Raw genomic sequence first — 13,634 nt, 5'->3', positions numbered from 1 at the left:
TTGTAAGCAGAGATAAAGCAGCTTAATTCAACCCTGTGTAATTTCAGTCTCCACACTTTCAAATACAATTTATCCTTGGAGTCTGCTAACGAAAACCCTGTTACAGCTTTTAGGCCACTGGTGAATCTAATGCTTACTAAATCTTACCTTTTTTTAACCTTTTTTTGCAACAGCCATCTTAGAACTGATCCTTGCTCTAAATTGTTTTAAAAAATGACAAGCAGACCTGGAGTATACATTCCTGAAAGAACACAACTTAATTTTCAGTCTTCATTCTTCTGTTTTGTAGAGTGATGTAGAGGGCTATATTACTTTTTGCACTATGTATCATTCATTTTTGATGACTTCTGGAAACATGGGCTTCCTCTACTATCTCCTGCGTAGGAATATTTTTAGTTTCACTGACTAATAAAGAAAGACATAGTATAAGCCAGGTAAGTCTAGTAATAAATAATGTTTCAACTGTATCATCATACTTCCTTTTAGCAGTGTGTTTGCCTACAGGGATGAAAGTACTTTCTTTAAGATCAGTTCATTCTATGGCATCTGACTTCATTTACAGTGATACAGCCACCGACTTGTCAGTTGGTGGCTTACAGACATGTCTATACTCTGATTTCAACTTAGTATTATTGTAGTGGAGAGCATTTGTCTTGTAATCCTAACTAACAGGCCCAGTCAAGCACAGATCACTCTTGTAGACACAATTCATGCCCAAAGAGCCGGTGGTTCCATTGCTGTTGAGACAATTGTGAGAACTGTGGAGGAAAAGGAGAGCAGAAGATGATTACTTCAGTGCCAAAAAGTCTGTGCACCAGAATGCACTACATTAATTATATACACTAGAGCATTTATTTATTTTTTTAATACTGAGATGAACAAAGGCCCCACCTTTCCTATGTAGGTGTTTACAGCCTACTTCCCTCATGAGTAAGGATACTCGACTGCAGCACTCTTTAACTTCTCAGTTACAGAACTCTGCTCTCAGTAGAGTGTGACTCACAGGCATAAGGCACATTGATATTTCTTTTGACATCAAGTCGTTAAAGTGCTTCCTAGTCTGTTTTCCAGGGTGCCACCTGTGCATAAATCTACTTATACATTCCTATTCAATAGCTTTTGAGCCTTCAGTTCAAAACAAAATGAAAGTGTGGTAGATGTTTCAAAGACAATAGTCAAAAGTTTTTCAATGTATGTGATTAGACTTAGCCAAAAGAATTAATTTTTTTCTCTGAGGGAAAGATGTGTTGAATGTGCCCTTTAGCAGCAGTTGCTGGGTCATTCAGCACACCCAAGTACCTGCAGCACCCTTTCTTGTCTGATGGGAATAACGCAGGAGAGAGGAAGCTGGAAATACTGTTCTTTTCTGTTGCGGGAAGCCAGAAAACAAAGGATACAAAAACTTGCTTATTAGTTCTGCTAGTTGTGAAATGACTTGATTCCTTTTGAAATCGGTGTTTCTCACTTAGGATAAGAAAACTTCACCATGAAGGTGGGAGTGATTGAGACTCATCACTCCCATACGGTTGTTCCCAGTGTGGTAGTGCAAGACACTAGTGAGGAACCTGGGCAGATGCATGAAGGGGAAAACAGGTAAATTAGATTTTCTAGATTAAATTCTACTGTTTCATTTTTTAACAATTAATTTGCATGGGAATAACCTGGTTACAGATGTTTGCCTTCATATAACTATCTTCACTCTCTATAAGTAATAAAGTTTTTAAGATTGGGATATTTTACTTATTGTAAATATTTAGGAAATTAAAATGCCTACACTTTCAGTTTACCTAGATAACCTAGCCCACGATAAAAATGGTAAGAAATAGTTCTGTGACAATTTAAATAACAACTTTTTTGTATTTTAGCAGATACCATATAACTATTCTGTTTTGCTACTCCTTAGGCAACGTTATCTGCCTGGTACATTTGCATTCTACAATATTAACAACAATAGTAATAAAGATGAGTAAGTATCTTGGCAATTTCCTATAATCTTTGTTGTTTAAGCAGAAGTGAAAAAGAATGATGTATATTTAATCGTTTTCTTATAAGCAGTTATCTCATACAAGTAATTCCGGAAGAGATTGCATGTAAATTTGAACTTTATGTACATCAAATATGTACAGTAATGATTATTCCCAATATCAAAGCTATTACTATGATATCTATTAAATTTAAATGAAAATAGTTCCGTGTAAAGAAATAAGCCACCCTCTTTTTTCGAGGCCAGGCACTTAAGCATAATGTTAACCCTACTGAACTCAGATGCTTTTAATGAATAATAGTGGAAGCAATGGCTATGTGCATCCCATGAGCCTTTCATATTTTTCTTTTACTTAGAGAGGAGAAGAAGAAAAAGAAAAAAGAAAAGAAGAGGTAAGGCAGAGTTATAATACTACTAACTTGTAAGACATTTAATTGTTTTCCAAATATGCTCTAACTTGGCCTGTAACAACTGAAAATGTAAATCTATTCCTTAGCAAGTCAGAAAAAAAGAAGGAAAAAGAAAAGGATGGCGAACAAAAGAACAAGGAAAAAAAGGAAAAAAGCAAAAACAAAGATAAGTCCAAGAACAAAGAAAAGAAAGAGGAGTAAGTATTTTTCATTTAAATCCTGCTTTGTTAGTCTAGTAAAGATTGCTTTTAACGTAAAACTGAACCCACTCACGGACATCCGGCAAAGAAGAGGCTTATACGCCAGTGAATGAGTGTACTGACTGTTGTTCTGTCTGCAGTAGAGTTGTTCTGATTTCAACTCATACGACAATAGAATGTGATTACATGGAATTGATCCAAAAAAATTGATCCAGAAAAAAACCTCCTATGGATTCTGAATAAGATCCTTGACAATTATGAGTCACATAATACAATAACCTAAAAATTCATCTTACCAGCACACTGTAAACTCTGCAACTCTTACTCTTCCACCAGCTTTCTCCATAGCTTCGCATATATACTTAGAAATAGGGATGACAGGACAGAGCACACAGAATTTCATAACAGTGCAGAAGGAACTGTTTGCAGATTCTTTCTTTTTTCTTTCTTTCTTTTTATTGCTAATACTCTGCAGCAAAAGATGGGCCACTGTAAAGCAATCTCTTTACAGATTTTGGTACCTACAAGCCAATAAACTCAAACTGTCTTCCAAAAGCTCTTGCTCTACCTTTTGCTTTGCAATTTCATAGTTTTCTGGCCCAGAATAAGAAACTTAAAGTAATGCACTCAGGACTAGCATTGTTTGATTGCATGTTCTTTGGTTTCTCTGTTGGTTTCTCTATATAAACTATGCCGATGTTTCTTCTTTTTTCAGTCTTAGACTTTTCCCAGTAAGGAAGGCATTGGATGTCTCACGTTAGCACGTGGTATTCACATAATGGTTGATGATCAAATCGATTATCAGATAAGATCATTAATTTGGAAGGAAACAAATTATTTTAAAAGGATTGAACTGCCAAGTTGATATTCCTTAACAAAAACTAGACTCTGAAGTTTAGGACTGTAGTTGTATCTAACAATTTGTTTCATGTTCTCATGTTCTCGATGTATTCAAGTAAGGAAGTGTAACTTGAAGAATGTCTTTTTTTTTTCTTTTTTATTTCTTTTTAATTTTTTTTACAATAACAATTTCCAGAATGCTTAGTTCCCCAGAATTTGTCATGCATCTTTTTAGTCTCTCATTAAATCTCTTTTTGTTCCCCTGCCTATCACTCAGGAAGAAGAAAGAAATTTTTATTATTGATCCAGCAGGAAACATGTACTACAATTGGTTGTTCTGCATCACAATGCCAGTCATGTACAACTGGACCATGATTATTGCTAGGTGATGTAAATAATAATGTACTTTCTTATTTCTCATGAAGTAATTGTAGTGCTGTACTTCTTTGCCATATTAAAAGCTTCTGATTGTCAGACAGAATAGATACAAATAAAACAGATAAAATAAATAAACTAGAAATCACACAAATCTTTAAAATCCCTACCACTAGCTGGGATCCTGCATCTTCAACAGATTCACTTCACAAAATCTGACCTTTTTTTTTTTTTTTTCATTTTTATGATTCTAGTGAATAAAAAGCATAGCTGTTAACAGAAGATTGGCAAAGTTTCATAAATAACATAAAACTTTAGTCTCATAAGAGAAATTATTAGGCAACATTCCCAGCTGGCATAAGTATTAGTTCTCCATATAACTACACAAGGCATTTTTCCTTTTTGATTACTTGAAAATATTCCGTAGTCCAAATTGTAAACATTTGCTTGAAACAGAAGGATAAATAGGATATGCAGAAGCACTCTAAAACAACTACGTTTTTCAAAGTGTGGTGATATCACGGAGATCCTTTAATGAGTATATAAAAATTCTGAGAAATTGTTACGTCCCTAAAAAGACAATTTACTTTATTCATCATTGATCTCATGCAAGTATTTCATTTCCATTTTATGACAATTTACTTCTTTCTTTTCCTATTCAGAGCCTGTTTTGATGAACTTCAGAATGACTACTTAGCAGTATGGTTCATTGCTGATTATGTTTCTGATGTCATCTATGTTGCTGACATGTTTGTACGGACAAGAACAGGTAAGTATACCCAATCATTAATGATTTTTATTCATATATTTGTTTTAAGCAGTTTAAAATATTCAGAAGAGTGTTACTTTTATCATTTGGGTACTCTTGACGGGGAACAAGAGTGAAAAAGACATCAAATTAAATCTTCAAAAGACCCGTAAAAGATCTGTAGACCTGTAAAAACACAAAAAACTCTTCAGTGTCTTACTAAAGGATTACACAAAGACCCTGGCAAGAGGTAAGCCAGATGCAAGCTGCTCTGCCTGGAACCGCGTACAAGGCAAAATCAACCCACAAGTAGGGATCAAGGCTTCTAAAAGGGTTAGTGCCTGAAGCTGGACTCTGCTTTTAAGGCGCTCCAAATATGTGCATGATTTTCAGGACCACTGAGCAATAAGATATCTAATCAGCTTCAGCTGCAATTGTTTCTTTTAAAATCTTACCTTACACCTGGAACTACTGAGTAGCTACACTCAATATGGGACGGAAATTCCCATGCTTATACTCTTCACCATTGTTTTAACCATCCTTCCTATAACCTACAATGTTTTTTCTTTTCCCCTAGATGCTCACCAGGTAGTAGAACAGTGGAGGGAAGACAGTTGGAGCTAGAAATGTATAATTTTAAAAGCTGTACAGTTCAGCTGGAGCAGAACCATATGGCCCTAAGTAGAATATTTGGAAGTAAGCAGTTGCTTATAAAAAAGTAAGAAAATTATGTAGTATCTGGAACTTGTAGCCAAAATATTGCTTAAGGTAGATTTGGACTGACATTAAACAGAATGCAATGAAAATTGAAGTCAAAACATTTTTTAATATTTAAAATTTGATTTTAGGTTACCTGGAGCAAGGTCTTCTGGTCAGAGAAGAAGAAAAGCTTAAAGAGAAATACAAAGCATCGCTTCAATTCAAATTAGATGTTTTGTCTATCATACCAACTGATCTCTTATACTTTAAGTTAGGACTGAATTACCCAGAATTAAGAATAAACAGATTACTTAGAGTAGCTCGTATGTTTGAATTCTTCCAGCGAACAGAAACAAGGACAAACTACCCAAATATCTTTAGGATCTCTAACCTTGTCATGTACATCGTGATTATTATCCACTGGAATGCCTGTGTGTACTACTCGATCTCCAAAGCTATTGGATTTGGGGCTGACACATGGGTCTATCCCAACACCTCCCACCCTGAATTTGCCCGTCTGACTAGAAAGTATGTCTACAGTCTCTACTGGTCAACACTGACCCTGACTACTATTGGTGAAACACCCCCTCCCGTAAGAGATTCTGAATATTTCTTCGTGGTTGTTGACTTCTTGGTTGGAGTATTGATTTTTGCTACCATTGTTGGTAACGTGGGTTCTATGATCTCCAACATGAATGCTGCCAGAGCAGAGTTTCAAGCAAGGATTGATGCTATCAAGCAGTATATGCACTTTCGGAATGTAAGTAAAGACATGGAAAAAAGAGTTATAAAGTGGTTCGACTATTTGTGGACAAATAAAAAGGCAGTGGATGAAAGGGAAGTCTTGAAGTATTTGCCAGACAAACTAAGAGCAGAGATTGCAATCAATGTTCATCTGGAAACACTGAAAAAAGTTCGGATTTTTGCAGACTGCGAAGCTGGGCTATTGGTTGAACTAGTCTTGAAACTCCAGCCACAAGTATACAGTCCTGGAGATTATATATGCCGTAAAGGAGATATTGGACGAGAGATGTACATTATCAAAGAAGGCAAACTTGCAGTAGTTGCTGATGACGGAATTACGCAATTTGTGGTCTTAAGTGATGGCAGCTACTTTGGGGAGATTAGCATTCTTAATATCAAAGGTAGCAAAGCTGGCAACAGAAGAACAGCCAATATTAGAAGTATCGGTTACTCGGACTTGTTTTGTCTATCTAAAGATGACCTCATGGAGGCGTTAACAGAATATCCAGATGCAAAGGCTATGCTGGAAGAGAAAGGAAAGCAAATCTTAATGAAAGATGGATTGCTGGACATTGAAGTTGCAAATTTAGGAAGTGATCCTAAAGACATAGAAGAGAAGGTCACTCATATGGAAAGAGCAATGGACAGATTACAAACAAGGTTTGCCAGGTTGTTGGCCGAGTATGATGCTGCACAACAGAAACTGAAAAAAAGACTTACACAAGTTGAGAAAATATTGAAGCCAGTTATAGAGCATGAATTCTCAGACTTAGAAGAATTAGACCCATCCACAGAAAAACCTGGAGTGTCAAAAGCAGAATAAAAGGATAGAGGTTGCCTATAAGACTCAGGGTCAGTTCTTGCATGGGGCTGAATAATCTAACTTCCCATCTTTGTAGGACCTGACTATTAATTATGAAAAAATATTTGGTGAGGTAATGTCACTAATTTCCTACAATCAAAACATATTTGGCAGATTTAGGAAAGAATCTGAAGACTCAAGAACTAGGATAGAGCATAATGCCTTGCTCTGGCACAAACAGTATAACCTGCTAATGTATTTTTTATTCTTTATGTAACATCACTGTACAGCAAGTGCATTTATCACATACTGGTAAGCACTGAAAGCTTTACTGAATATTTTCAAATAATTTCTTTGTGTCTACTTATGGAAAGAAGGAATATTTGATAAATAATTGTATTAATCATTTGAAGTAATTATAATCATGATAATAAATTTGTGTATAAACAAACATTAATATCTTGAATAATGCAAGATTAATTAATTGTAGGACATTACAAAAAACAGCTATGCCTATAATAAAGACGTAAATAGTGATGATTGTAAGATCATCTGGAAAATATTATGAATTCATTGGGTCCATCTCATCTGACTTCTTGAAACTTGAGTGAACAGTTTTATAGCAGTGCTTTTTTCAGGATATTACATGAAAAGACTGGAATATGGAAGAAAAAAATCTGACCTTTTGTAAGCATCTGTATGAGAAATCTGGATGGCTTAAAGTCTATCTGATCTTTCCACAATAATAATAAATACTTAATACTGAAGACTATTCTGCCCCATGTAATCATAGGGCGGCTGAACATGGACTATCATGTTTCTAAAATCTGTGTTTACGAATCTGTCCTGTGTCCCCACTATAACCATTGTGTATGCTGGCAGACAGCAAGGGGAAGAGACAACAGAAAGTCGCCAAACTCTTGCTATTGCATCTTCTGTAGCTGCCACTGGAGAAAGAACACAGGGCCTAGATAAGGTATTTTATTCAATGACAGCATATTTCTTTCTTCCATTCTTAACTACTAAAAAGTGTTAAAAACTGCTACTTCATAAGTCACATAACTTTTCAACTGGTTTAAGAGGTGTTTTCTTCTTGGATTTTACCCCAATTTTCTTCTTGGATTTTACCCAAATTTATATATATATTTTTTCCCATTGGTAAAGCTATTTTTATTAACTGTGGTTCCAGACTTGGCTGAGTTTTTTCAGTAATTCTGACCATAGCCACTTAATGTTGGAAAAGTTTGATGGCAAGAAGTGGAGAAAAGGACTGCAAGAAGAGAATGCGTACTTCTGTATTTAGGTATTTGAATATCCTGGGCAACTGGATTGTACGTCTACGTGAAAATTAGTGTCGGTTGATAATACCTCTGTACTTCCACGCCTCTCCTTAATAAAATGAAGATATCATATATGGGATCGTTTGTAGAAGTGAGTAAAATACGTCTTTTGTAAAGTGCATTCATTCCTGATTGTTTTGATTTTTGCAATGTTGATGAGTCTGCAGAATGGAAGAGAACTATGGATAACTCCTGATTTCACTGCAAGGATTAAATGTTATGAAGTAATCGATGTACAGAATACATAATGAACAACGCTGATTTTGTATATTGAATGACAAAGTCCATGATGTGCTGGTAAGGGGAAAGAGTACACAATCATTAAGTGAAACACTGTTAGTGCTTACAAGAACAAGCATTATTCTGGCATTTACCATATTTTGAACGCTGGGCTTTGCAATCAGCATTCTCAAAAAGCAGGTTTTGAATATAATTTGCAATTTATATTGCAGAAACACCTACAGGGCTGCTTCATATTTTACAATGCGCTTAGAAAGCACTTTTCACCTTTGTTGCAATGTTTAAGACTTTATTAGAGAAATGCATGATATGGTGCTTAATAGAATTATTAATATTATACTAATGCATTTTAATTAATAAAGGCAGAGAGCTACCATTTTTTTTCCTTCTGTTTTATTGATACTTCAGTCTATGACATGAGTTATAGTCATTAGCTGGAGAATAAAAATTCTTTGATTTAAAAAACTTTAAAACAGGAAAACATAATTGATGTCCAGTAATTTAGTTAATATATTCAGGAGCTTTATGATCTAAAATCTTTAATTATTTAACTTTTATGAGCATGTATTTGCTCAAAAAAATACTAAGTGTAAAGTCTCCTCCTGACACGGCAAGACTAAACATAGGTGTTATAAGGAAACATCAATCAAATTAAGATTATTTCAAGTTGCATTTATTATTTGTCAGAATGTTTCTGGATGTATGGATTTTCTTCAGTATGGATTTTTTGCAGTAAAATCTTCTGAATATTACTTCAGTGAAGTTGCTAAACATGCTTAATGTCTGTTTTTAAATCTAACATATTCTTGAAAAGGGGAGTTGGAAAGAAAATGAGGTTAGCAGTCCCATAATACATAAAAGATTGCCAAAAAGGGAGCCAAAGCCAATTGTTTCTACAGCCAGACTGGCAGGCCAGAAGAAATCCACCTATTAAGTAACAGAAATCCTTATCTGGATATTATGAAAAAAAATCTCATTATTAAGAGCAGGAGACACTGGAACTGGCTTCCCACGGCTATCATGGACCTTCTCAATGGATAATTTCAAGGAGGGCTATGCTGAGGACAGGCCGTCTTAGCACACTGCAGTTTTCCAGCGGCAGGTGAGAACGAGTGGCTTTGGGAGCCATCCCCTCAGCATCGGCACCACAGAAGTGCCTCCGGATTTGGAAAACAAACAACGCTCACGTTTGGTCCTCACAAAATACCCTATTATCCCCTCAGGGCACCGCAGAAAAGACAGGAGCGGGCTACCGTCTTCTGGCAGGCCCCATGAGGGGGTCTTGCTGGCCAGTGTTTGGCGGCTGTTAAGTTTCTGAGGGCAGCTAACAGGTGAGCTCAACGGCCAGAAGAGGACACAGGTTTCCTCAGGAGGGAACTTGCATTACATCAAAATTATTTACGCTTGTTCCTTCGAGAGCCTCACCACCGGATCGCAATTAAAGACAATTCCTACAAAATAGTTCTTATTCAACTACTCGGTATTGGGGGGAGGGGAGGAAGGGCGGCAGGTGAGAGGAGGGGCGTGCACACTGCTGCGCATGCGCACCACCGCGCCGCGGCCACCCGGTGCATTCTGGGCGCTGTAGTCTTCCGAGCGGCAACTTTCGCCCCCTCCCCGCAGTCCTCGGCCGCCCTACGCGCGGGGGCTGCTGGGAGCTGTAGTCCCGGAACGAGGAGCCCTCGGCCTGCGAGCGCTGCGTCGCCGCTCGTGCGCGCGCTGGCGGCCGCTTCCGGCGCGGCGCGGCGCTGCGGCGGGCCCGCTCCGCTGCGGCCCGCTCCGCTCGGCGGAGCGATGGAGGCGGCCTGGCGCCAGGGCGGCCGGGGCAGGGGCCGCGCCCGGCCCGGGGACGGGCTCGCCGCCCGCGGCGGGGCGGCCGCGCGGCCGCCGGCCCCCAAGGCCCGCGGCGGCGCCTTCGCCTCGGCCGCGGGGAGCAGCTGCGAGGGGGCCAAGGGTGAGTGCCGTGTGCCGCCGGGCCCGCGCGGGGAGCCGGGGTGGGCCTGGCCCAGGGCGCCCCGCCACGGCCGGCCGCGGCCCGCAGACCGCGGCGCGGCACCGCGCCTGTGCCCCGCGCGAAGCCGTGGGGCTGCCTCTCTTCCGACATCTCCGGCAAAGATACTGCCGCCCTGTGTGTGTAAAGCACCGGGGTGAGGGGTATTTGCAGCGCTGCTCGGGCTCCCTCCGAGCAGCAGAGTCCGGCTGAAGGAGTGGCTGGTGCGCGGTGGGAAACGCTCCTGAGGGCCGGTGCTGCCCGCTAAGGAGCAAGCGTTAGGGGAACCTCTCACGCTGACTGGAATACCTGTTTGGGAAAGGTTTATGCTTTCTGTTGCACAGGTTGTTGTGGATACCAGGTAAAAATATAAGGTAAAACTTGTGAGATACTTAGAAGGTAGAAATACTTAAGTGGTGGCATAGTTCCTTAAGGAAGATTTAAAAATTAAACTTGACCAAACCCTAGTATGTATATATCGTATATAATAATCTAATATGAAAAGCTGAGGGGTAGTATAAGAACTGTGATCTCTTGATGACTTCTACAGGTCTGTGGTATGTTATCCTAAAGGCACTGTGGTCTATTAATGACAAGTTGTATCATTTTTCTCTGGGAGTGAAAATCCCATGCAATAACTTAAGAAACCATCTATTAAAGAACCTTCTTGTTTTTAATATCATCAGACATAGAGATAGCACTATTGCTATGGAGACTTGTTGGGTGGAGGCAGATCAATAAAAATCATAACTTCAAAAACAAAAAGTCCAAAACAACAACAACAACAACACCAAGCAGATGTTGATAGAGATTCCTGTAGGGTTTCAGCAGATTATCACAGTCACTGTTACTAAGAATTGCCTGTGAAATGTTTTTACAGAACGATACAAAAAAAATTTTTTTTTTTGTACATTACATTTGTACATTATAAGTCAGTATACTTCAGTATGTCTGGTTGGATTCTTCAAAAGCAATTGAGAGATATTTCCTGTTGTGAATTTTATGGGTAATGAACAATAAAGAATAAAATGCAACTTATTTTCTTACGCGGAATTGGAAATGTAACTACATATTGCACTTAACTTCATATCAGAAAGAAAGATTGTTGAAAATATGCAGAACTGAGTATGATGTTATGGATAACTGTCGTGATGTTAATCATCACTAATCTGTTCTTTTAAACAGAATTATCTTCGCAGAGAAAATTTGATGAAATTAAGAAGGCTAATCAAGCTGCAGCAAAAAAGCTGGTTGAAGACCAATTTAGTTCTTCATCTGAAGATGATGATGAAGATGCTGAAGGAAAACAGGGAAAGATTTTGGCCAAAACATTTACTGTTTACACCAGTCAAACTGGTAAAGTGTTTTCATATGTTGGCTTTTATTGGTGTATAATGACATAAACCAAGTTGCGTTACTGGCTACATGTTAATTTTTAATAATTGGAGGGAAGTAATCTTACTCTGGTATTTGTATTTTATTATACTAAAAATACCAGCAGTGCATGCTGGCTGTATTTCTTGCCTTTTTCTGTAGAATCAATATAGAGGTTTGAAATCTATAATTGAATCTTAAGTACTTTTAATAATGTGGTTTTGTAATAATGTATCAGTGGCCTCTGTCCAGAAAAAAAAATACTTTTATGCCAGTCTCAGCATGGGCAGAATAGCAAATTAAACACTATTAATTGCTTTGAAAATATTTATACATTAAAGATGGAGATGCAAGTGAACTGGAACGTACAAGACAATACGTGAATGAGGCTTTTCAGTCTGGGGCTATGACATGTCTGATCTGCATTGCTTCAGTTAAAAGGAACCAAGCTGTAAGTATTTTACAGTATTTTTTAAGATACTACTTATATTAATGATTATGAAGCAAATATAACTAACTGAGTAACTTTTTTATTACTAAAGTGATTCTTGGAATTGACAGCTTTAAAAGAATAGAATACTGAAAGCTACATTCAGCTGTTCTGGATTTTTCAAACATTTATTTCTATAGTAATAATGCTTATACATAGCCATACATAGCTTATAATTAGAATATGCCGTCCTTAACATGTTTGTAATCATAATATGCAACAATTATTTTTAAGTTTTAGAGAGTAGTAGACAAAAAAAAAAAAAAGGAAGTCCAGTTCTTGTTATGTTGTATTCATTAAGCATTGGAACTGTACTGTAATCACTAGAGAAGGAAATATTGGGAAATGAGAAAATATTATTAAATTTATAGTAGGGAAATGAAAATAAACTTAATTGCTACAGATGCTGATAAGGGAAAAGAAGAGGTTGGGAGATGGATGGTTTTATCTGAATGAGAAAATGATCTTATTTCATGTAGCTATGTTTTGCATGGGAGAAATTTCAGGACAAATCTTTCTCAGTGTTAATATAGTAACTTCTGTTTGACTTTGAGAGGCCCAAATGTGTTTCTGTTGCAGTTATTTGACTTCAGTTTAAAAGCAATAGGCTAAGTAGGCCCATGTCTGCAACTGTATGCTTAGCATTTAAAAAAAAGTACAGAAAAGCTTTAACTTATGCTGGATAAAGACTACAAGTGTCCAATGAAGCTGTAGTCATTAACTTTTTCAAGAAAAAATGTGGCATATTTTGAGATCTTAATATTTGTCATCCATAATTTTCAGATCTTGAAAAATAATTATAGTTTTATTTTTAAAAATTTCTGTCTCTTGATACTATTCATCTCGCTTCTGCTGAGAAATGAGATTATTTGGAAACTTTGAAGTTTTATTTTTATAACTCAGTGGTTTGTTGATTATCCTGAGTATTTTAGTCAAGTATATTTATTTACTTAATGTCTCCTGTTCAGCTTTAGTTTTGGGAAGCTGGATACCAAACTTCTAGAAACTTGTGTCATTAATTTTGCTCTTTATAAGTAAACAGAAAAAAATCTCCTCCTTGTTTTCATAGTAAAATTTTATAATAATGTTATATGTAATATCATTTAAAAAATTCGAACTTGCATTTTCTGCTGCATTTCACTCATCAAATTGATACCTAAACCGTTGTCAGCTCAGACTGTAACAAAATGCATAAAACTGCATTTATGATATTTAATAAATTACCTTTCAGCAGCAGGCTGGTATCCTGAGCAAAGTTATGTGATTTCACTCCAGAACTGACAGAGCAGTCCACTGAGAACAAAAACAAAGATTTTGTGATGGAAACAGAACACTGGCAAAGTTAGTTTTCTCCTAAACACATTTGCTTTTAGTTCTGTTCAGTTTTGTATCTCTCCT

At 37.3% G+C, this 13,634-nt stretch overlaps 2 protein-coding genes across 4 annotated transcripts in view; both read left to right on the top strand.

Moving 5' to 3' along the window:
- Positions 1-1,486: 1,486 nt before the first annotated feature.
- Positions 1,487-6,823, top strand: CNGA1 (cyclic nucleotide gated channel subunit alpha 1). Its single transcript, XM_062575526.1, is given in 7 exon segments — positions 1,487-1,595; positions 1,897-1,970; positions 2,351-2,376; positions 2,481-2,591; positions 3,712-3,819; positions 4,472-4,578; positions 5,406-6,823. Coding segments are annotated over 7 exon segments (1,953 nt in total).
- Positions 6,824-10,176: 3,353 nt separating this feature from the next.
- NFXL1 (nuclear transcription factor, X-box binding like 1) overlaps positions 10,177-13,634 on the top strand; it is a 49,129-nt gene continuing 45,671 nt past the window's right edge. For all 3 annotated transcript variants that reach the window (XM_062575524.1, XM_062575523.1, XM_062575525.1), the window contains exons 1-3: positions 10,177-10,336; positions 11,558-11,728; positions 12,088-12,197. In XM_062575524.1, the coding sequence (XP_062431508.1) occupies positions 10,177-10,336; positions 11,558-11,728; positions 12,088-12,197 (441 nt within the window). The remainder of the gene's footprint in view (positions 10,337-11,557; positions 11,729-12,087; positions 12,198-13,634) is intronic.

The sequence above is a fragment of the Rhea pennata genome, chromosome 4 (assembly GCF_028389875.1).
Source record: "Rhea pennata isolate bPtePen1 chromosome 4, bPtePen1.pri, whole genome shotgun sequence".
NCBI classification, from domain to species: Eukaryota; Metazoa; Chordata; class Aves; order Rheiformes; family Rheidae; genus Rhea; species Rhea pennata.
This window is presented reverse-complemented; position numbering and strand designations above follow the sequence as displayed.